The sequence below is a fragment of the Cynocephalus volans genome, chromosome X (genome assembly GCF_027409185.1).
Source record: "Cynocephalus volans isolate mCynVol1 chromosome X, mCynVol1.pri, whole genome shotgun sequence".
Lineage (NCBI taxonomy): Eukaryota > Metazoa > Chordata > Mammalia > Dermoptera > Cynocephalidae > Cynocephalus > Cynocephalus volans.
In genome coordinates, this window is record NC_084478.1 from 79,547,255 (window position 1) to 79,570,621 (window position 23,367).

At 40.9% G+C, this 23,367-nt stretch overlaps 1 protein-coding gene across 5 annotated transcripts in view; it reads left to right on the forward strand.

The window, feature by feature from the left end:
• DLG3 (discs large MAGUK scaffold protein 3) overlaps positions 1-23,367 on the forward strand; it is a 51,422-nt gene that overhangs the window by 11,428 nt on the left and 16,627 nt on the right. For all 5 annotated transcript variants that reach the window (XM_063084207.1, XM_063084208.1, XM_063084209.1 and 2 more), the window contains one exon: positions 16,893-17,007. In XM_063084207.1, the coding sequence (XP_062940277.1) occupies positions 16,893-17,007 (115 nt within the window). The remainder of the gene's footprint in view (positions 1-16,892; positions 17,008-23,367) is intronic.

Consider the following 23,367-nt stretch of genomic DNA (forward strand, 5'->3'; position numbering starts at 1 on the left):
ATGACTTGCCTAAGGTCATGAAGGGAAAGTTGCTGAGGGTCTGCAGTCAGTTTAATCCTGAGGCCCACCAGCTGGAACAAACCATGCTTGTAACACCTGAGAGACCTAAGACCTAGTTAAGAGCGGAGGGGCAACAGGAAAGGGACGGGGGAAATAACAGAAGAGAGACTAGGCAAAGAGTGAGGGAAAGAAAGATGTATGTGGAGGGGAAAGTTAGAGTGATCTCCATGGTGGTCACTGAGGCACTGTTGCCAAACCAGTGCAGCCTTTAGCTAGACAGCCTTTAGCATGAGAGCTTTAAAAATAGCTTTGACTAATTAGAATAATCAGAGTAAGAACAACTTTTGTCCTTTTTTTTTAACAGCTTTATTGAGATGTAACTCATATACCACACCATTCCTCCATTTAGGTATACAATACAATCGCTTTTAGTATATTCACAGAGTTGTACCTCCATTGTCATAGTCAATTTTAGAACATTTTCATTATTCCTCTCCTTTTATACATAAAGGGGGTGCAAGCATTGGAAGAGTGATAGATTTAGGATAGTTGCTTCCTGATATATCTCCCCTGGACACTTAGGGGCTGGATGGCAACTGGGGAATGCTCTAACCTTAAGATTCTTTCAGATATCTGATTTCTTTAATGGGCGTCAAACTCACAATGAAGTATAGGAACTACGTCTTTCTATTTGAACTTTGTATTGTGCCTAGCATGGATGCTTTACAAGTGTTTTTATGACGAAGCTTTGGAAAATATTAAAATAGAAATAGAAGAGCTGAATGATAAGGTACCACAGTGAGAGATGCTATATAATAGTTTCACTCCTGATTGCTCCAAACGATTGTGGACATAGCAGTCCTACCTATTAGCTAAAAATAGCATGATGTTCTTGGGCATATATAATCCTGCTTAAAATTCAAATTGAAAATTCAAAAAACTGGCTCTTAGAAAAGGCTCTCTTCCAGTCTCTTCTAAAATGAAAAATATTTTTCTGTGACTTGTGGAATTGCTCCATTAAGGGAAGGATGGGCTTCGTATTATAACATTTTGAGACCGCCTACATTTTGCCCCTGGTTACTTTGTGTCAGCCTCTGTTTATGAACTGAGCTAGTTTTTTTTTTTTTTTTTTTTTTTAGAAAACCCTTTGGTTTTTAGAGTAGAACCTGATCTCAAAATCAGGAGGTGAGTCAGGAATTGGTTACTAAGGTAGTAAAACTGGGAACTGATCCTTCGTGACCAGTCTTTTCAATTAGAATGTAAATTCAGAAGGCTGGGGTTACAGGGAATGAGAGAGAATGAGAGTTTTTCCATAACTTACTTTAAGGTGCTGAGTAAGCATACTTACACCGTGGAAACACCTTCAGGTAAGGCCTGGAAGGGTTAGGGATCAGTGTTGACAATACTTAAGAGCGTAAAGGGAATATTTTCCCCATAACATTTAAGTAACCATCCCATCTCCCCTTGTTTGAGAATGAAGGATGTAAACATAACTACTACCCTATCAGCATGATCACTCTTGAGAACAGAGGTGAAAGTATACCAAGACAAAGAATCAAAGTTCTGAAACTCCTATTGCCATCCTAAAAGAAGGACAAGGTAAGGAAGAAAGAAAAAGAATTCCCATTAGTAGCATTTCTACACTGTGAACAATTTGAAGGCAGCTCATCTTTGTGTCCCCAACACTCAGTCTGCAGCCTGGCACTGAATTATTGAGTATCTCTTTGTTCCAGATACTTTTGTAAGCATTAATCTTCAGGATATCCCTGTGGGATAGGTGGTATAATCCCCATTTTACAGATGAGGAAAGTGGGGTTCAGAGAGATTGAGTGACTTGCTCAGGATCACACAGCCAATAAAGGGCAGAATCTCAAAGTTTGAAGTCAGATTTCCTGAGAACTTCAGATCCAGAGCTTTTGCCATTAGGCCACGACTATCTTCTGCCACTGTGGGAAGCTCTGAGCCCCCTCTCCCTACCCAGATGCGTCTGGACACAGCAAAAGATTCCACTCTTGAGAGTCTTCAGGTGCCAGAAGCTGTTAACAAAGGGAGTAAAACCAACTCTCAAATCTTAGCTCTTTAGTCTTGATGGCCACAAACTCCTGCCCCAAAAGAAGAAATAACCCGGAGGTAGAGGGGCTGCTGGAAGCTTGAGGGAGACTCCCTCTCCTGTAGAAGGAAAGTGTATTTAGGAAGACTACCAGGGAATGATTGTCGGGGGAACCCCAGGAGAAGCCAAAAGGTGAGAGTAGGTTTGTTTGACTTAATAACAAATGTGTGCAGGCTTAAGAATATTAATGCAGGGCTGGCTGGTTAGTTCAGTTGGTTAGAGCCGCAGTGTTGTAACACCAAGGTCAAGGGTTCGGTCCCCTTAGGGGCCAGTGCCGCCCCCCCCCCAAAATGTGTGTGTGTGTGTGTGTGTGTACATACACACATTAATGCAATACATTTTTGTAGGTATTTCTCATTTCTTCACATGAAATGTAATTGTACAACAAGTCTTCAAAAAGTTCATGGAAAGATTCATATTATCTTTTAATTCTATTTTTCCCTGAACTTTTTGAAGTACTCTCGTATTTATCTTTCATTTTCTTATGTCCTTATAATTCACTCATTTAAGGGTATACTTCATTGGTTTTTAGAATGTTCACAGAGTTGTACAACCATCACCACAATTGATTTTAGATTTTTCACCAACCCTGTGCCCTTTAGCTGTTACCCACCCCACCCGCCCTTCCCCTCAGTCCTAGGCAACCACTAATCTACTTCCTGTCTCTATGGATTTGCCTAGTCTGGACATTTCATATAAATGGATTCATATAGTATATGGTCTTTTGTGACTGACTTCTTTCGCTTAATATAATATTGTCAAGGTTCATCCGTGTTGTATGTAGCATGTGTTAATACTTCATTCCTTTTTATGGCTGAATGATATTCTCTCTCTCTCTCTCTCTCTCTCTCTCTCTCTATATATATATATATATATATATATACGCACACACACCACATTTTTTTTTTTTTTTTTTTTTTTTAAAAAGATGACCGGTAAGGGGATCTTAACCCTTGACTTGGTGTTGTCAGCACCACGCTCAGCCAGTGAGCGAACCGGCCATCCGTATATGGGATCCGAACCCGGGGCCTTGGTGTTATCAGCACCGCACTCTCCCGAGTGAGCCACGGGCCGGCCCACACACACCACATTTTGTTTATCCATCAAGTTGACGGGCATTTGGGCTGTTTTCACTTTTTGCCTATTATTAATAATGATCTATGAATATCCGTGTGCAAGTTTTTGGGTGAACATATGTGTACATTTCACTTGGATATAGATACCTATGAGTGGAGTTGCTGGGTCATACAATAACTCTTATGTTTAACCTTTTGAGGAATGGCCAAGCTGCTTTCCACAGCAGCTGCACCATTTCACATTCCCACCAGCAGCGGGTGAGGGTTCCAATTTCTCCACATCTTCCCCAACACTTGTTGTCAGTCTTTTTGATTCTAGCCATCCTGGTGGGTGTGAAGCGGTATCTCATTGTGGTTTGGATTTGCATTTCCCTGATGGCTAATGATCTTGAGCATCATTTCATGTGCTTATTGTTTCCTGTTCAGTTTTGGTTTGCTTAGTTCTCTGATTTGATTCTCACCCTGTTTCCAAATTGACCTGAGACCAGAGCAAACCAACTATGTTATTACCCAGGTGATTAGAAGGAACCAGGAGGATAACTACCTCTCACTCTTATTGCTGTGTTTGCTGGAGGGGTTTAAAGCTTGGGTATAGATAATTTTAGCTAGGAATGTTGACCTAATAAAAATGATAGGGAACACCTTTTCTAAAAAAGTTTATTGAGATAGAATTCACATACCATACAATGCACCCATTTTAAATGTACAATTCAACAGTTTTTAGAATTTTCAGAGTTGGGCAGCTGTCACCACACTCAATTTTGGAATATTTTTACCCCAAAAAGAAGCCCTGTGTTAGTTGGCAGTCACTCCTGTTTCCTCCCAACTCCTCTTCTCCCCCCAGCCCTAGGCAACTACTAATCTACTTTCTGTTTCCTTAAAGTTGCCTATTCTGGCTGGTTCATATAAATGAAATCATGCAATATGTGGCCTTTTGTATCTGGCTTCTTTTACTTAGCATAATGTTTTCAAGGTTCATCCATGTTGTACCATATATCAGTACTTAATTCCTTTTTATGGCTGAATAATATTCCATAATATTCCATTCTATCCCACATTTTGTTTATCTGTTCTTGATTTAATGGACATTTGGGTTGTTTCCAGCTTTTGACTGCTGCGAATAGTGCTGCTGTGAACATTCATATACAAGTTTTTGTGTGAACATATGTTTTCAATTCTCTTGGTTATATACCTAGGAGTGATAATTGCTGGGTCATAAAGTAACTCAATGTTTACCATTTTTGAGGAACTGCCAGACTTTTTCCCAAAGTGGCTACACCCTTTTAGACCCACCCTGTTTTGTAAACTTAGAAGAAAAAAAAAAAGTTAAGCCTTCTTTCAGTTTTGCCCCCTGGACCTGAACTTCATACAAAGATGTGTGTGTTTGTGCTGGGCTTTTCTGTATTCCATGTAGCCCAAGGACAATGGTAGTTAGATCTGGCAAATCATTCAGAACCTAGCTAGACAGGCACTTTCTTGTCCTTGTTAGATAGTTTGAAGCAAAATCTTAGGAGCTTTGGTGTCTGTAAAACATTAGTTCTTCTTGATGGGGTAGAATGATTAGAATAATATGTAGTAATGAGAATGAATTATTTCTTTAATTATAGCTTTTCAGTATTTCTTTTTAATTTGATGTGTTGCTTGTTGAAATCTTGACTCATGTTGACACTATTGCTTTGTTTAAAGCTTTAATCTTATATTCCACAATAGGGTATTGTTTTATTGTTTTATTTTATTTATTTATTTATTTTTTTTTTTAAAAGATGACCGGTAAGGGGATCTTACCCCTTGACTTGGTGTTGTCAGCACCACGCTCACCCAGTGAGCCAACCGGCCATCCCTATATGGGATCCAAACCTGTGGCCTTGGTGTTATCAGCACCACACTCTCCCGAGTGAGCCACAGGCCGGCCCCTGTTTTATTGTTTTAAATAGAGAAATAGAAGAGGTAGAATAATTTGGGTCACTGAAATTAAAAAATACTGGTTTTGTGCTCTTTATGTAAGAATATATACATATAATCTATATATACAGTGTATATATAATCTGTATATATAGTTTATATAAAACCTTGGCAGAGGAGCCAAGGCCCTGGGTTCTAGTTCTGACTTTATCTTTTAAGTAATCAACCTACCTCTTAGGGACTCAATTTTCTGATGTGTAAAATGATCTCTAATGTTTCTTCTAACTCAAATTCTGTGTTAGATAAGTGGAAGTGAGTTGTGAATTCAACTTACAAGTTCCTATTTTTACCTAGACTCATTAAATCACACAGTCTTGAGCTAGTAACAATCTTGCTTTAATAAGGGTCATGTCTTCCCATTTTCTTTCCTCTGATAAGGCTTTCATCCTCTTGAAATGGACTTTTGTTTACTTTTCACCGAATTTAGTTATCTTTAAAAAGTAAGGGCCCTAGAGATTTTGTGATTTTTCTACTTGATGAAATAAAGTGATAAAAAGTTTGAATAGACCAAAAGAAGAAAATTAATATATTTTGTATAAATATGTACATTAGGGATCTGGATAGATGTCCTTCGGGTTTTCAAAAAGGAGAAAGAGAATTTTGCAAGTCTTGGGTTAAATTCCAGACTAGATTATTGAGTTGTTTTGTAAATACTCAGAAAAAGAAGTGGTGAGCACTGGGAACTAGTATTGGTTCGCCAAGGTCAAACAAGTCATGTCAGACTTGCCAAATTGTCTAGATGGACAGGGTTACTGGACTGTATATCAGGGAAATATAGTATATGTGACATATCTAGATGTCAGCAAGGCACTGACAATATTTTTTGGTCTACTTTTGGATAAGGTGTCTGGGTGATAATAGTGATAATACATTTAATTGGATTTGTCTCAAACTTGTTGAATGATCAGTCCTGGAAGAAAATGATTAATGAGCCAGGAGCAGTGTGGAGGGAAGTTGCGAGTGCATATGTGTGCTGGTTTGTCCTTGCGCCTGTCCTGTTTAGTTGTCTGCCTTCCTACCCCCCTCAAATTATATTTATTTTCTCCTGAATATGAAAGTATTACATTTAGATTGGTAGAAAATTGGAAAATACAGAAAAATGCAAAGTAAAAATTTTCAAATCATCTGTAAAACTACCTGCAGAGAACACTACTGTATTTCCCTCCAAATTTTTATATATTTCTATTTTACATACCATATAATATGTATGTATCTTTCAAAAATAGAATTATTGTATTTAAGTAGTTTTTATTATGTCCATTAACGTAGCATATTCATGAATATTTCCCCAGGTTATTATATATTCTTTGAGAAAATGGTTTTTAGTAGTTAAATAATATTCCATCGTGTGTGTGCTATTCCCTGTTGGTGGATATTTAGGTTGTTTCCAATGTTTGGATCTTATACAAAATACTTTGGATATCCTTGTACAATGTTTTTGTGAATCTGTGATTATTTACTCAGGGTAAATTCCTTTTTTTTTTTTTTCTTTTTCGTGACCGGCACTCAGCCAGTGAGTGCACCGGTCAGTCCTATATAGGATCCGAACCCGCGGCGGGAGCGTCGCCGCGCTCCCAGCGCAGCACTCTACCAAGTGCGCCACGGGCTCGGCCCCGGGTAAATTCCTTTAAGTGGAATTATTGGGTCAAAGGGTATGAATATGTTTAAAGCTTTTGATACATTTTGCCAAATTGGCCTCCACTTCCACTGGCAGTATAAGAATGTCTATTTAAAGATTCTCATTGACATAAAGTTTTATTTTTTTAAGACAATCTACAAATTCAATAGGTTAAAAAATGTTTTTATCTAATTTGTATTTCTTTTGTTAATAATAGGATTGAACATTTTTGTGTGAGTGTTTATTGGTAATTTATTTGTGGATTGCCTGTCTATACCCTTTCCCCTTTTTCCTATTGGGGTGTACTCATCAGTTCCTATTGATATATAAAAGCTTTAATACAGTTAGACTATTATTATTTGTCATATTTATTGCAAAGACTTTCCCCAGTATGTAGTTTGCTTTTTTACTTTATCTTGATGTATAGAAATTTTATGTTTTTATATAGTCAAATCTATTAATGTTTTGTGTATTTTGCCTCTGCCCTTAGGTTTGGAAGGACCTTCCCTACCCTGAGAGCAAATAAATATACACCTGTGTTTTATTCTAGCTATGTAATGTTTTTGTTTTTGCATTTAAACCCTTAACCTTCCTGGAGTTTATTATAATGTAAGGTAGGGTACTAACTTAATTTCTGCTCCAAATGTTAAGAAATAACCTCAGTACCATTTATTCCTGCTGTTTTAAAATACCACCTTTATTATAAATAAAACTCTTTTACACACACACACAATTTGGATTTTGGGTTTCTTATTCTGTTCTTTAATATTTTACTCTGCGATTATCTGTTCCTGAAAGTTGACCGCAGATGTTTTGACAGCCATAAACGAGAGAGGAGTCTTTCTCTAGCTCCCATTTTCTGGGTTCCTTCCACAGAAACTTGACCTAAAAGAGGTTCAGTTGATACTCCAATAAAGATTGATAGAGAGTTTGTGATCCTGTGGGAGTGACTACTGTGAACAACATTTGAATTTTGACTCTCCATTGACCTGGTAAAACATAGAATTTGGTTACATTAACTCTAGTTGGGAAGCTTTGTAAGCATCTCTGTTAAGTAGAAAAGATTGTTCTAAACAAACATATCCACTACCTTGAGAGCAGGAAAAAGGTGTAAGTCTGTCTTCATTCTCATGTTTTTGAATAAGGTTATTTTGTCTTGGGGGTAGTCTTTACATACACTTTTGGCTTATGGGTTAAAGGAGCCAAAGGCTTTGTTAGTCTTTCATTTGAATATGCTACGTGAAATTCCTTTGAGATAGAGAAGAGGCCCAGTTTGAGGCTTTTACCCTCATCTGCTGGGTGATCCGGAATAGGTGAGAAAAACCAAATAGCAAGCTCCTGTGAACACTTTTTCTTAGCTTGATGTGAGATCAAAGTATTATTCATTCCACTTACTGCAGACCAGGTGGCTGAATGTAATGAAACCTGTATATCAGATAGCACTTTCGCATCCTCACTAAGCTGTTTGGGTGACAGAAACATCTATTCAATAGGGATAAACTGGAGTTTTTAATGGCGTGCTGATTTGTCATGTCTTGTTTTTCGTTTTATTCCCAATATCCTTCAGGATGCTATCCAGAACCCTGGCTATGTGTGTGTATGGCTGAGGAAGCACATTGTGACAGTGCAGGGACCAGAACAATGACACCCAGCTTTCTGTTCTGGGTTAGTCATAGTTCTGAGCTATTGTTCTAAAAGAAGAGCTGAAATTATTTTTCTTCAGGCAGTATTTGCCCATATTGAGGCCTGTATACTACTTTCCTGTCCTCTCACATAACCTTAAGAAAAAAATTCTTTGCAGTTTGTACTTGATTTGATTTTTTTGACCCAAGTGTTTAGGATTATTTGCAGATATGAAGATTTCCTACTTCTAGATTATATAAAAAAAAAAAAAAATTAAGCTAGTCCTGGGTTTGATACCTTATGGACCACATTGATTTGGTCATGAAATCATAATTATATCATAATTAGAAAGGACCTTAGAAATTGTTTAGTTTTAGAGTTGTTGGATTCTTTAAATAGTGGACCCATAATTAGAAACTAACCCAAGTAATAGGCTTCATAGTTATTTTTATAGAGACAAGTTTGTGATTCCTAGAAATAAGTTTGTGATATTTGGTAATTCATATACTTACTCCATACTAACAGGTATCTTTCTGATGGATGTATTTTTCTTTTAGGTCCATTCATTTCTTTTGAAAACCATAGTGAGCCATAGTGTTGGGACAGACATTTGTAATTCAGAAGCATCCTGAGGGTTTATACTCCAAAGGCAACAGTAGAAAACTAAAACACAATTCACACTCATCAAAATCTGTGACTCTCTTCTGAGGTTGTAACTTCACTTCCACCAGAGGTCTGTAATTTTTCACAATTGGTGATTCCTTTGAGCCTCAGGGCAGCTCAGCAGTAGCAAATGAGGGCTGTGTGAGTTTGATTTGAATGCGTGCACTTCCATAAGAATGGATGAGCTTTGTGAGCAGCTGTTGATTTATTTTGAGTTTATAGTCAACCAAAACCATGAGCATTATTCTGCTGCGTCTTCCCTACTCAGTATTTGTGTGGGAACTCAAGGTCAGGAAGTTACAATTCTCTATTTTACTTTATTTTTATTTGCATCTTCTGATTGTTCCTACATGTCACAATCTGTGTGTCTAAAGTCTGTCACCCAGTTGTCTCCCCAGTGTTGTCGTCATTTCCAAATTTGATAAGCATGGCTTTTATTTTGTTTTGTAGCTTTTCTCTTTTAATATCTTCATTTGAATCGTTGGTAGTCTATACTGCATGCAGAATAAGTGCCCTTTGTTGCTAATATTTGTTTCCTGTCTATAATCAAATAGGACCAAATAAACTTAATATAGTTGAGAAACTGAGCACCTTTCAGCTTTTCCAAATTAATGACAAATGTAATTTTTTATTCTTAGCAGACCATTTTTCTGTCATTTGGAAGGTCAGATGGATTTAAGAGCAAAGTCTTAGAGGGGAGATGGATTTGGAGACTTGGGCATGTGTCCAGTCTGCGTTAGTGAAAACTGTAGTTTCAGTCCCCTTACAATGAATGCTTTATTGGGCTAACTATATCTTGAAACTTCTGACATGTCAGTGTTTTGCAGAAGTGGTTTGTGGTCTTGTTGGTCATTTTTAAGCATGTTTGGGTGGGTGGAAGGAGAATGTTTGTATTTCTTTTTCTTCCATTTGTACCTAAGGAGCCAGAATTTGGAAATTACAGAGTTCAGGTTTGTCTTGTCAGATCTCCATATTGAGTTAACACATTCAATAGAAATTTGTGGATTCAACAGGGGCACAGATCACCACACTAAACTTGAGAAGAGAACAAAAAGCACATCAAGGAGCTTATAGTTTAGGAAAGGAAATGACACCACCAAAAATTCTGGGCACTAGATGAAGAATGATTAAGGAAGTAGCAATATTTAGCTTGGAGAAGAGATAACTTATTTTAAGGACATCACGGCCATTCTCCATTACGGCTGATATTATCCTACCTTTTCCTGGTCTTCCAGGAAAAAACTCAGAAGTTGCCATTGATCTTTTTTCACCCTATATCTGATCAGATGTCATATTTTATCTCTCCTAGCTCCAACATATTTCTTGATTCTTGTCCCTTCTTTCTAAACTCTTTGCTCCCATACTATGTCACGCCTTTGAAATTATTGTCTATAGCTTCCTGGTCTCTGTTTTCTCTCCCTCTGGCCTCCAGTCTGTATTAAACTCCTAGAATAATTTTCCCCTGAACCTAGTTCTAATTTAAACACTTTCCTATTTAAACACTTGACAATGGTTCCTGTAGCCTCGTAAGAAAAGTCCTATCTCAAGCTCTTACAATCTGGCCCCCAACCTGCCATCAGTTTCCCTTCCCCTGTTCGCATTCTACCTCTACTCAATCTTACTCAGTAGTCTTGGAACCTGCTCCAGGCTTTTCCAGGTCTTCAGCCTTCTTTAAACTGTTCCTTCACACTGTTATGAGAAAGAGAAGCCATCATGTTTTATGCTGTTTTAAACGCCAAAATTAGGACCTGCTGACAGAAGAGATGGCCCTCAATCTAAGAATTTTCTCTTGAATAGTGTTGTCTAATAATTCAGAATTAGAGAGCTTCCCAGCATTGGACATGTTTGAGCAGATGCTGGAGGGCTAGTTGATTTGGATGCTGTAAAAGCAGGTGCTACTTATTATACTAGGGGCTGTGGGAAATACCGAAAAATAGAAAGCATGGTCCTCTTCTGTCAAGAAACTTAAAACGAGGTGGGACACACCACACTTATTATCCGTACAATAGCCAAAGTGACACACACACTCCCCTGATCATGTCGTTCCTTTCCTTAAAGTATTTCAATGGCTTCTTCCCATTACTCTTGGGATAAAAGCAGATATCCTTACCGTAGTATAAGGCATTGTACGATCTGACCCCTGCCTACCTTTTAGTCTGATCTGCCAGTATCCTCTCACTTCTCTGTGTTTCATACGTTTTGTACCCTCACATAATGCTGTTCCTTCTGTTTGGAATGCTTTCTTCACCATCACCCCCCTTCCCCTGGACTCAGCTTAAATGTCACTTCTTCAGGGAAACCTTTGTTAACTGCCCCTCACAGCCCCACCCCCACTCCCCACCCCCTGCCCACACTCACAGAGTAGGTTAGGTCACCCTTTTAGTTTCTCTCTTAGCATTTTCTTCATAGAAATTGTAATTGAAATTTAAATTAAATAGTTGTTTGTTTTGTGATTGTAATCACTAGGGATTGTTTTGATTACCATTATATTCCCAGCAGCCAGCACAGTGCCTGGCACATAGTAGCTATTCAGTAAATATATGAGTAAGTGAATGAATAAAACTTCTAGGATGAGGAAAGAAAAGTGGTGAACAGGACATAAAGGATGTTCAGTGTCAGGCAGGGGAGAAAATTCCAGGAGCCAGGGAATAACAGGTAGAAATGAACAAGTTGTGTTCAAGAGTTCCAGGCAGCCTAGCTCAAAAGAGGACCTGTGTAATGAGAGATGGGACAGATAGGCTGGACATGACGGGAGGATTGTTTCAGCAGTCCTTAAAAGTTTACTTGAGATATCAAAGTAATATTCTTTATTTGCTGTTGAGTTATTATAGATACTTGGACGGGGGCTACAAATTGAAATTTTAGGAAGGTTTTTCAAATAAGAATCTAAGCTGGATTAGAGTTTGGAAAGCCTAGGGGCACAAGACTCATTTGAGCAACTAGCAATGACCCAGAGAAGGGATGACACAATGTGTCCTAAATCAAGGTAAGGGGAAGTGGGGACAGAGGTAAAGAAAGAGAAAAATTAAGAGGCAAAATCAACAGTAAGGCAATGACAATGAAAGTTAGAAAGAAAGAGATGCATTCAGGAAGCGGTTAGGAAGAAACATACCAGTTGTATGCAGGGGACGGGGGTGACATTTACAGTAACAGGGAGTTTTGGCCTGAGGGATGAAAAACTTGGTTTTCATGTGTCCGGGTGCCGGCAAACTGGTCACAACTAGAGGTAGGTACTTCTAGATGTAGACACAGTGTCATATAGGTGGAGACTGAAACCCTGAGTTGAGAAACAGCACCAAGGAAAGAGGGAGAGAAAAAGAAGACTCGTGGGCTGAGGCCTAACCCAGAGAGGAACAACTCCACCCACCAGGAGGACAGCCTTTTTCATTATTATGCAGAGAACATTTTAGCTGCTCTTTGTCCATTCCAGAATAAAATCTTGGCTTTACTTTATTATAACCAAAAGTCTCATTAAGAGTGTTTTTCCCCCAAACGATCAATCTGCCCTCAAAGGTAAATTCTGCCACCCCCTCTTCAGAAACAGAAAAGCTGCTGGAAGCTTTAGAATAGTAGTTTATCCTCACTTACAGTCAGAAAGGTTTCAGAATGTTGGGGTTCAATTTGGTAGTACCAATCAAAGTTTTTAATGTGCGTCTAATGTGACCTGCAGTTTTGCTTCTAGGAACCTATGCTATAGAAATGCTCATGCAAATACACAATGCAGGGCTGGCCAATTAGCTCAGTTGGTTAGAGTGAGGTGTTGTAATTCCAAGGTCAAGGGTTCAGATCCCCATACCAGCCACAGCCAAAACAAAAACAAATGTACAATGCAGCATTGATTGTAATATTAAAAACTTAAACGGTTTATCTATCTATTTATTTATTTATTTATTAAAGATGACCTACCTGGTAAGGGGATCTTAACCCTTGACTTGGTGTTTGTTGTCAGCACCACGCTCTCCCAAGTGAGTGAACCGGCCATCCCTATATAGGGATCCGAATCTGTGTGGCCTTGGTGTTATCGGCACCGCACTCTCCCAAGTGAACCACGGGCCGGCCCAGAAATGTATCGGGAGATGACCATTATGGCCTATCCATAATATGGAATACTCTGCAGCTATTAAAAAGAATGAGATCAATCTCTATGTACTGGCATGGATGGGTTTCCATGACATATCCGAATGAACAACATATGTTTGTGAGTTGTGAGTGCATGTATGTAAACAATATATACATGTAAGTAAGTCTGGAAGAATACTAAAAATACTAACAGTGATTACTTTGGGTATTGGGATGGGGAAATGATATAGAAATGTCTTTAAAAAGTTAAAGATTTTAAAAAATCATGTGTTACTTTTGTAATTTAAAAAGGTGTAAATTCATCAGCTTTCTTTCCAGGCACATTGGACAGTGGCCTCTTTAGCACTTTCCCATGGGATTTGCGTTTGTACAAGTATTGCCAAATTTTATTTTTGAGAGCTTTCTAACCCTCTTGCCGTGCCTTCCTTTTGAGACACTGCAGGATCCTTGCCTTATCTTTTCTCTGAACTAGCAAAACAAATAAAACTCAATTCTGTAAGTCAAGACCAGCAGTTTCAAACCTTACTGGGCATCAGAATCACCTTGATGTGCATTAAAATGCAGATTCCTGGGCCCCACTCTGTAGGTTTTGAGTCAGTGTGTCTGGGGTAGGATTCAAAATCCTGATCTTCTAGACATCTTTTAGAGGCACCCCAGGTGGTCAGTGAGAAATCCTGTTTTGTTGCTGATGCCTGATTATGTCCCCTCTTGTTTTCTCTCTCTGTGATTCGCAACTGGCAAAAGGAAACTGATAGAGCAGAGGATGACTCACTGTGGATATCTTTGTGGGTCACAAATGGTTGGGTTCACCTGAATGGGAAAAAATAAATAAAGTAATTGACATGAGATTTTAGTAATAATAAGTGTTGCTTCTTTAAAGTAGCCTATTTGAAGTGGTCCCTGTGGGTTAGACTTGTCAGATGGGCTTCCTAGGCAGGGACTTGAGTGGAAGGAGTGAGGGACCTTGGTAAGTCATGTAGTCTTAGAGTTCAAATACTTTTTAAGTGAGGCTTTTGTCCTGGGAAAATGATACTTCTAATATTAAGGTGAGATACTGTCTATCTTGTCTGTTCTAAACAGTTTTTGTTAGAATTTTTTTCTTTGTTGTATCCAAAGTCTGTTAACTAGATGCCCATTGTGGGTTATTAACATCTCAAAGGGGTGTTTAAAAAAAACAGACCCTAGGGCCGAGCCCGTGGCGCACTTGGGAGAGTGCGGGCTGGGAAAGTAGCGACGCTCCTGCCACGGGTTCGGATCACGGCTGGTGCACTCACTGGCTGAGTGCCAGTCACGAAAAAGACAAAAAAAAAAACAAAACAAAACCTAGTTGCTCCCAACAATTAACCTCAGGAACAAAAGTAAATGGGAATGGTTTAACTACCTTTCCAAGCCCTCAGTGAAGCTGGCAGCCATCAGTTAAATAAACCATTAGGTTTATTAGTTTGAGAACAGAAGCTTCGACTTGGGCACAGTTCTAATTTGCTCCTCAGTTACCCAACAATCATTTATTCAGAGGCTCCTCTGTGCCTAGTGGACATTAGATAATTCTACAAATAGAAGCCAGAGACTGATGTGGCTGGAACACTTAGGGGGTCATCTGAATGGGAAAAAATGAATAAAATACAATTTAATAAATTTGAAATCTTAGCAGCACATGTAAAAACAAAAAGTGGATTCCTTAAAATAATATCTTTGTTCTCTTTCTGTAGTCTATTTTAAGTGGGCCCTCTGGCCCAGAATTATCAACCTTGGATTAGGAGCTTTGAGGAAATGGTGGTTTGGTGGTTGTTTTTTAAAGGATTTTTTAAAGAAACATAGTTACTAAGCAACTGCCATGACCTGCTGTTGAGTTGGAGTTCAGCGGGCAAGTCAATTCCAAAGAAGAGAATATATAAACAAGTTTCGAGAGGGGAAAAACAGCTTAAGGACAGATTGGGTGTATTTTTTGTTTTGGGTTCAATGTATAGTTCTGTCTTTCACTCATCTTCCCCAAGAAAGGGCTGCCTGGTCAGAGACTGGCGAGCTCAGAGGATGGCCAGAAAGGAATGATCCCCGACCAGGGTAGAGGGCCGAGCCCTGGGCTGGGGCCAGTGCCCAGCGAGTCTCTAGAGGCCTGCTGCTGTGACCTCGGGCACTCCAGGGCTTCTATGACAAATCAGTCATCACCCTCTACCTTTAGATTGGGACATCTCATTGATATTGATATGTTGCCTTGTTACCCTCAGAACAGGGACATTATCCATCTGTTGTTTCTCTTTTGTCCCCCAACATTTAATGGGTGAGTCAGTGATTTAACTGCTTCCTCCAAGATTTCAGGGACGGGAGTAGGTAATGAGGACAAATCACCATGACACCAGTGCATGATGAATGAAAGAGCACATGAATTTAACCAGTTGGCTTCATTGATATCAAGGTGAACAAAAAGAAACTTTGCTGGGGTGAAGCTGTTTATGTGACTTAGAACTCCATTCCCTCTTCTTTAGGCTTTACCAGCTGAAGGTCAAGTTGCTTTGCTGAGGGACAGGGGAGCGTCAGGTGTTGGAACAGGTGTTTTGTTTTCTCCTGTAGAGTCATACAGACTAGGTGGGGATGCTTCTTGCCAGCCCTCTATGGTGCATGAAAATGCTTTTGTGGAATTTCTTTCCCCTGGAAGTGTGTTTTTTTTTCAAAGCAGTTCCCCAACCTTCAACCCCGAGTATAAATTTTGACTTCCTTTAAAATCAGCTTGTCATAGTGAAGTATGCCTGTTTTTTTGCCATTTCCACAGCCTGTACCTTAAATATACCCCATTTTATGCAGCAGTTATAGACCTGAAAAACGTGTAATTGTGTGTGTGTGGGGGGGGTAAGTGTGAATATCGTATTTTAAATGCACTAAGAATGCCACAGCAAAGCAGCCCTATAAAAAACCTTTTGTAATAATTGTATGGCTAGAGTTAATTTTCCAGTATCAGGTTTTCTTCCGGATTGATAAGGCTGTTCCAGGGCTGTTGTGATGGTTTCAAGGGCTACAGGGCTGGGCATGGGCTTATGATCTCACTGGCTAGGTGATTTTGGAAGTGACCGGTGTCAGCAGACTTCTAGGCTTGGGAGAATTTGTTTTAATGTTTAATTGTTGTTGAAGCCAAAGAGGCTGTTTGTTAAAAGGGAAATAACTCAGGAGAGCTTTAATGTTCCTCATATGGTTGTGAGGTTTGTCTTTTACCTTTGTACTGGGTTCCAGTATCCCACACCCCTACCCCACCCCCACACACAAAAAATGTCATCCTGAAAAAAATGGTCTTCCTTGTCTAACAATGATATAATAGCCTCAGGTCCTTTCCAGCCCCTCCACCCTGCGTCTCAGAGCCATCTGTTCTCTGCAATCGGCTTTTTGGGGAAGTCGTCTTTCCCATCTGCTCTCCTAGGGTCTTAGTGCCTGCTCTAAAGATTTAGAAAGGCTGTACTGGAACTTGTTTTCAGTTGTTATTTTTTTAAGTATCAGTGAGATTTTTGAGGCAGATAAAAGTTTTTTCATTTGACATGCCCAAATGCTACTCTTTTTTTCAGGTGCATTCTTTCCTTTTATTAGTCTGGGGGTGGAGAGAAGTCTGTCTGTCTGTGCTTAGAGGAGGGACTCTGCTTATCAAAGCGAAGGTTGACTGGGTTGGCTCTGGCTGCTTTGAAGCCAGGTGTCCTGGCTCTTTGGCCGCTGGCACACAGGCTCAGGGGAGCTCCTTGGGTTCATTCTTTTCCTGTCTTTTCCCTTGTCTCTCTGACAGAGTACAGTCGCTTTGAATCGAAGATACATGACTTGCGAGAACAAATGATGAACAGCAGCATGAGCTCTGGGTCTGGGTCCCTCCGAACAAGTGAGAAGAGGTCCTTGTATGTCAGGTAAGTTGCCCTTCTGAGCACCAGGCCTTCTGCTGGACAAGGGGAGCTCTGTGCCAACCCAGCCCTTCTTGTTTAACTAGTGGGGCAGGGAGTTTGTACTCCCCGTACTAAAATAATAACACTTCTCACTGTATGCTCAGGTTGTGTATTTTATGGTCAGTATCTCCTCCCTTTTGTGAGCTGGCTTCTTCCTTTTCTCTCATGAATGACTCAGTATGGGAAAATTTCAGTTTGCTCTAATTGTAAAAGACTGTTGGGTGATTGTTGCTAGTCAGCATTCAAATAGCACTTGAATGTTCGAAGTACTTTGCTTGCAATCTGTGCTTTGAGGGGAAAACTTGGCACCCCCCCATCCCCTTCCACATATGCGTAATAGACATCAGGATTTGTATCTGAGCATATCAACTATCACAATGTTCTGGTACAGGTTCTCTTTTAAGAGACCAAACAGCTGACAAGTTGCTGCATTCTGGGTGTTTTACTCTGTTTCCATTCCCCCTCTCACCACCCGCAGCACTGGTCGCTATATCTATGAATCATGGGACAGGAAGGTGTATGTTCCCTAGGAAGGGAGGCGGAAGCAACAGATATATAGCATTGAGTGTATTGTTGCTGAAAGATATTCCAAGATAGTGACCAAGGGTGAGCCTCTGACCCTTGAGGCATAGTTTGTCAGGTCAAAGTACAAACCTATGTACAAACACTATGGACTCCTTGTAGAATTAGAGATAGTTTCCTTCTTCCTGCCTTGGTTTCTTGGCAAAACTCTAACACTCTGGTGCAAGTACATTGTATCTCTTCAAGGTTAAAACCCTTAGGGAAAGAGATGGTGGGGATTACTACCTGGAGCCGGAAGTATCTGTGGTGGTGTTTTAATGCTTAAGTGTGGGGTTATATCGAACTCTTGGGTCATACTTTTTCTAATGGCCTCTGATTCCTGCTGGGGGTAGGGAGGCTACATTTGCTAGTTGCCTGGCAACCTGAGAACTGCTCTGTCCTTGAGGTTTGAGATGATGACAGCAAACTGATGTCATTGCTAATTGCAGTTCTTTTCAAGGTGCTGGCTTTTCTTTTTCCCCCGTTTGTAGTCCCTGACCCTACTGCAGGGAGTGGGGTCATCTCTGAGCCTGAAAACCCACTAGAACCCGTCATGTTCTTTTCTAAAGTGAACCTTCAACTCCATTCCTTGTGTGCTGAGAGCATTTGCTGTGCTCACCTCCCACTGTGAAGGGAGGAGAATGGTAGGAAGGCTGGACTAGTCATTGGCCATCTTTCCAGTCTCCTGGAAAAGGAAGTCCTGTTTTCTGTCACTAAAGCCGTTGCTCCAGGTCTGCAGCTTAGACTAGCTGGGGCTCTGATGGGGGGGATCAGAAATGTGCTGTCACCCCCCACCCCAAAATGGGTAATACTTATGTGACTTGGTCAGGATTGTTCCATTCCCATGCTTCTAGCCCCCGCAGACGTGGCACTCAGTGTGCGTGGGAAGCTGCTCTTTAGGCAAGACAGTTTCTTCAGAGAGCTTTATTTTTAGATTTCCCCTCTCCGCCTATCCTGTGCTAGAGTTCCCCTTGCCTGGGCATGGGGAGTGGGGCATTGGTTCCCAATCTAGAATACCCTTCTCGGGGCCGGCCCGTGGCTCACTCGGGAGAGTGCGGTGCTGATAACACCAAGGCCCCGGGTTCGGATCCCATATACGGATGGCCGGTTCGCTCACTGGCTGAGCGTGGTGCTGACAACACCAAGTCAAGGGTTAAGATCCCCTTACCGGTCATCTTTTAAAAAAAAAAAAAAAAATAGAATACCCTTGCCTGGCCCAGGCAAGGAATACTTTCTGTTTCTAGTGAATCAGTTTATGTAATCTGCCCTTAACCTTGTCTAGATAACATCTGTATCTTATGAGGAAAGTAAATATAGTTTAGAATAGCAATGATTTGTGATCATTAGACTTAATCAGGGAAAACAAATGTCTTATGGCTAAAGCAGTGAGCCAAGGTCCTTTGCTATGTCAACCCCTTTATCAGAACCGGGCTTGCTCTCTTCCCTCTGTTCTGGTTTTTGGCCTTTCACTCTACACTTGGTTCCTTTTCTTCAGCATGTAAACATATTTAAATTTCTTCCATTCTTTTTTTTTTTTTTTTTTTTTTTTTTTTTTTGTGACCGGCACTCAGCCAGTGAGTGCACCGGTCAGTCCTATATAGGATCCGAACCCGCGGCGGGAGGATCGCCGCGCTCCCAGCGCAGCACCCTACCAAGTGCGCCACGGGCTCGGCCCAATTTCTTCCATTCTTAAAAAGAAAAAAATTCCCTTGATACCAACAGTTCCTTAAACTATTGTCTTGTCTCTCTTCTTTTGCTCACTGCATTTGCCAAATGATGTGCCAGGAAACTCTAGTTCCTCAAGATGTAGTAAGTATTGTGTGAAAAATCGGTGCTATAGTAAGTTGGGCAAATGTAGGCTTAAACAGAGAAAAGTAGGGTTCTTTACTGTGACTAATAAGAGGGACTGTACTAGGCAGTATTTCCACCAAAGATATGAATATGGCAGCCTTTTTTGGAGAAACCTGTCTTAATATCCAAGTTGGGAAATGTTGAAGTCGTCTGTACTTGCTGCTGCTACTTCTTCAGATCACCTCTCTTTCTCTAGCCTGAAAGGAAGTGTGCATCTGCTTTTCAGTGTGATGGTGCAGTTCCAGGCAGCTCTCGAAGGCTCTAGAGGAGTAGAAGCCCAACTCTCTGTCAGGGATCAGCAGTGACCTCTTAGTCAACAAATACAACGACTGGTTCACTGGCCCTCTGACATTGGTCTGACCTCTTCACCACATTTGTTTTCACGAATTACCTCCTTTCTTCTTTAAAGGCTCTCTTCCTACCTTGCTGACCATTCCTCAATACCGTTTGTTAGCTCTGCTCCCTAAATGGCAATGTCATTTATTTTCACAGCCTCGAATCCTATCATTGTGTAAATGGCATCCCTGATCTCTTCACTGAACTCCAGGCCTGCATATCCACTACTTGCTGGACATGTGCATAAAGAAAGCTGCCCTCCCAGTGCCTCAAACAAGCAGCATGTTCAAAATGGACTCCCCTCCCCACCTCTTCCTTTTCCTCACTTGCCTTATCAGAGTTAATTGCCTCACCCTATCATGTACAAAAGGGATTAGATTTGTTCTTTCACCCAAAGCAGATTTCAGCTCAACCTAAGGAAGAAAGAGCTAATGATTAAAACCCTCTGAAAATGGGATGAACTGCTTCCGGAGATAACAGATTTGATCTTTTGCCACTGGAGGTGTTACAGAAGAGGCTGGGCAAACATTTGTCTGGGTGTTGCAGAGAGGGTTGAAGCGAAAGCAACAATCTGGACATGACCTGCTCAGAAGCTTTAAATAGTTCCCCAGTATCTTCAGGATAAAGGGGAAAAAACATTTAGGGAAAACCTACACATCAGGACCTTTGTTACTCTCTTTAAATGGCTTTTAAAATCCTTTAAGTAATGCTGCAAAATAAATATTATCATTCTCATTTTGCAGATGAGAAAACTGTGACTCCAGTTAGACAGCCAAAAAGTTCCCAAACTGGAATTTGAACCTGGTTGCTCTGACTATAAAGTGTGGTTCTTTTGGTGTTTCCCCAACTTGCTGATAGGAATCAGCTGGAGTACTAGTAAAAATACAGATTCCCAGGCTCCTCTTCTAGCGATCTGGAGTCACCAGGTTTGGGGAAATATATGTTTCTTAACAAACAAGCAGTTGGAACGCTCGAGAATGACTACTTGTGTGTCACAATAGATATTTATTTCTGTATCGCTGGAACAACTAAACATCACACTTACTTTAGCTCCTCCTGTATGGAAAGGAGTAAAGCACAGGGCTAAGAATTTGGGCATGGTTGCAGGGGTGGATTCAAGGAAGCAGCAGGTGTGGTTCCTGCCCCCCAGCCGCTTGCCATCTACCCAGAAGAGACTGAGTAGCAGGTGGGTAAAGCAAGGAAAACTTTTCAAAAAGTTTGGGTTTCACCTCAAATTCTTTTTGCTGTTGTTTTGCCTTCTGACAAGTTTCTCCTCCCTTCCCTTCCCCTGAGAATCTATCCCCCTCTAGTGTGTATGGGTTTGCAAAGCTATTTTGAAGTAAATAACACTCTCTTACAGCTGCACTGAGGCTATAGCAGGTGAAACCCTAGGGAGCTGCAGCTGTACTAACCATAGGGGACATGGGATTTGTGGAGCAGGGAGTAGAAGGAAGAAGAAAAGATAACAGTGTTTGGAAAATGAAACTTGGTTTTTAAGTCACCAGTGACTTAATGGGAAAGGCCTTCCCCACCCTTTACCGTACTAGAATCATCTCTTAAATGGATGAGCAGGAGAAGCAGAGTCCCTCTGTCTGCCCATTCTAGGGCTTTATGCTCTGCTGGTGAATTTGCCTTGCCCACTAGAAAAGTCCACAGAAATACACCTCTCTGAGCCTCCTGCTCAGGGTCGGGGTGGCCAGGTGTTCAACTCAGGCCATTCCGATGTTGTAGCAGTACAAAGACACTGGGTAGGTTAGAGTTCCAGGGATGACTTTGTTTTATATTTGTTTTTTACTTTATTTGTCTATTTATTGATTGAGTGAATGAGTGAGAGAAGTTGTCCTCCAAAGGTTGTCAAGAGGCTTGATAGTACAGTTGTAGAAATAGCTTTTGAGAGTGTGTTCAGGCTAGCCTGGCTGCATTCTTTGCAGCCACAGGACAGCATTCAGACAGTTTGGGAGTCCTGGCCTCCTGACTAGCCACCTGCCATCTCAGTCTTCTTCCCTCTCTAGGAAGGGAATCACATTGGGGCACCTGTAGTCTTAAATCAAGAAGCAATACCAGAAATATTGGCTTGGTCATCAAAGAAAGCTGGAGAATGCTCCTTCCTGTCAGCAAGCAGACATTAATTGAGCAACTACTCTGTACTTTGCACAGGGTGGTTGCTTGGCGGAGCCCAACTTGGTCTTGTACATTAATGAGTTTCAGTAGTGGATTAAGGCGCCAATGAGGTAATATTGGCAAGCTTTACTTTCTGACAGATTTGGAGGTGATGATAATATGCGTTTTAAAAGCAACAACAATGTATATAAGTGTTTAGGGTTACCAGAGGGTGGGGTAGAGTTTCCTGCATCAGTGACTTCTGGAACTGCCTGTTCCCAAACACTAGTCCTGGGCCTGTACTCATAATCCCTCAGCTCATCCCATCATCTGCAGGTGCCGTGAGCCCCGAACTCACTGTGAGTGGATTGGTCCTTGAATGCCTCTCCAACTTCATAATTGGCCTCTAAAAGGCCTGAAATTTTGAGATAGACTAAGGAGAAAAGTGCCCTTACCTGCTTTCCGCGTACCCTCCTTCATGGTGTGCCAGGGAGGCCTGACTTGGTGCTGGCTGAACTCGCTCCTCTAGTGATAACCCACCCTGTGTATGCCTTAGTGCTTGGGTTTGGGCTTTTAGTCTGCTCTGCTGAAGCTGCTGGAAATTTTAACTCTCTCATTCAGGTTAAGGGCAGATGAGTGACTGCTGCTTTATAGTTTTCAGTGCGTGCTTTATGTGAACCAGGCAAGGGATGGGCTTCTTGGTCTTTAAATAGTATGTGCCCTTTGTTCGGTACTTTCTGGCCAAAGAAGAAAGTGATGTCTTGGACCCCAGCTACTGTGGGAGGGAAATACAGTAGGAGAATACTCTGAGGGATTGTAAGTGGGGAGTAACTGGGAGGGTACTCTGTGGACCCCCCTCACCCATAGCCTGGTCTCATCCACCCTTCACAAGTATTCAGATTCCCACGTGGAGCATGACATGTTCTCAGTCTTCAAAGGGCTTTCACTTTGGCGATATAATATGAAAAATCAAAAACCATGCAAGAATTAAATAGCAATAAATAGAAAATATAAAGAAAAGTTGCTGCCAAATACATAGTATGAGTTTGGAGAAGGAAATTTGAAGTGGGCAGAGTCACAAAGCAGGGAGAGTCTTGGGCTGGGCCTCATAGGAGTTGCTGAAGGGGCAAGGGCGCTGACAGAGTGTCCCAGGCTAGAGCGATGGCACCAGCTAGAGGCAGAGAGGTGGGCATGATACTAGCTGAGTTCAGCAGAAGCTGCCCCTTGCCTTTGAGGCTATAATGCTAAAATGCTTTTGTTGTTTGCTTTGCATCGAGAAACCTGCCTGACCAGTTTCATTGGTAGTTCCCATTTTCTTTGCATTTCGGTTCACTAAGACGCCACAGAGGCTGTGCCAGGTGTTTATGATTTCTCTGGATCTTTCAGACCCAAACCCCACAATTTAAGACCTGAACTACAAAGACTTTTGCCGTGTAATCTCTTTACTTTGAACTGATCACATTCTTGCTATCCCAT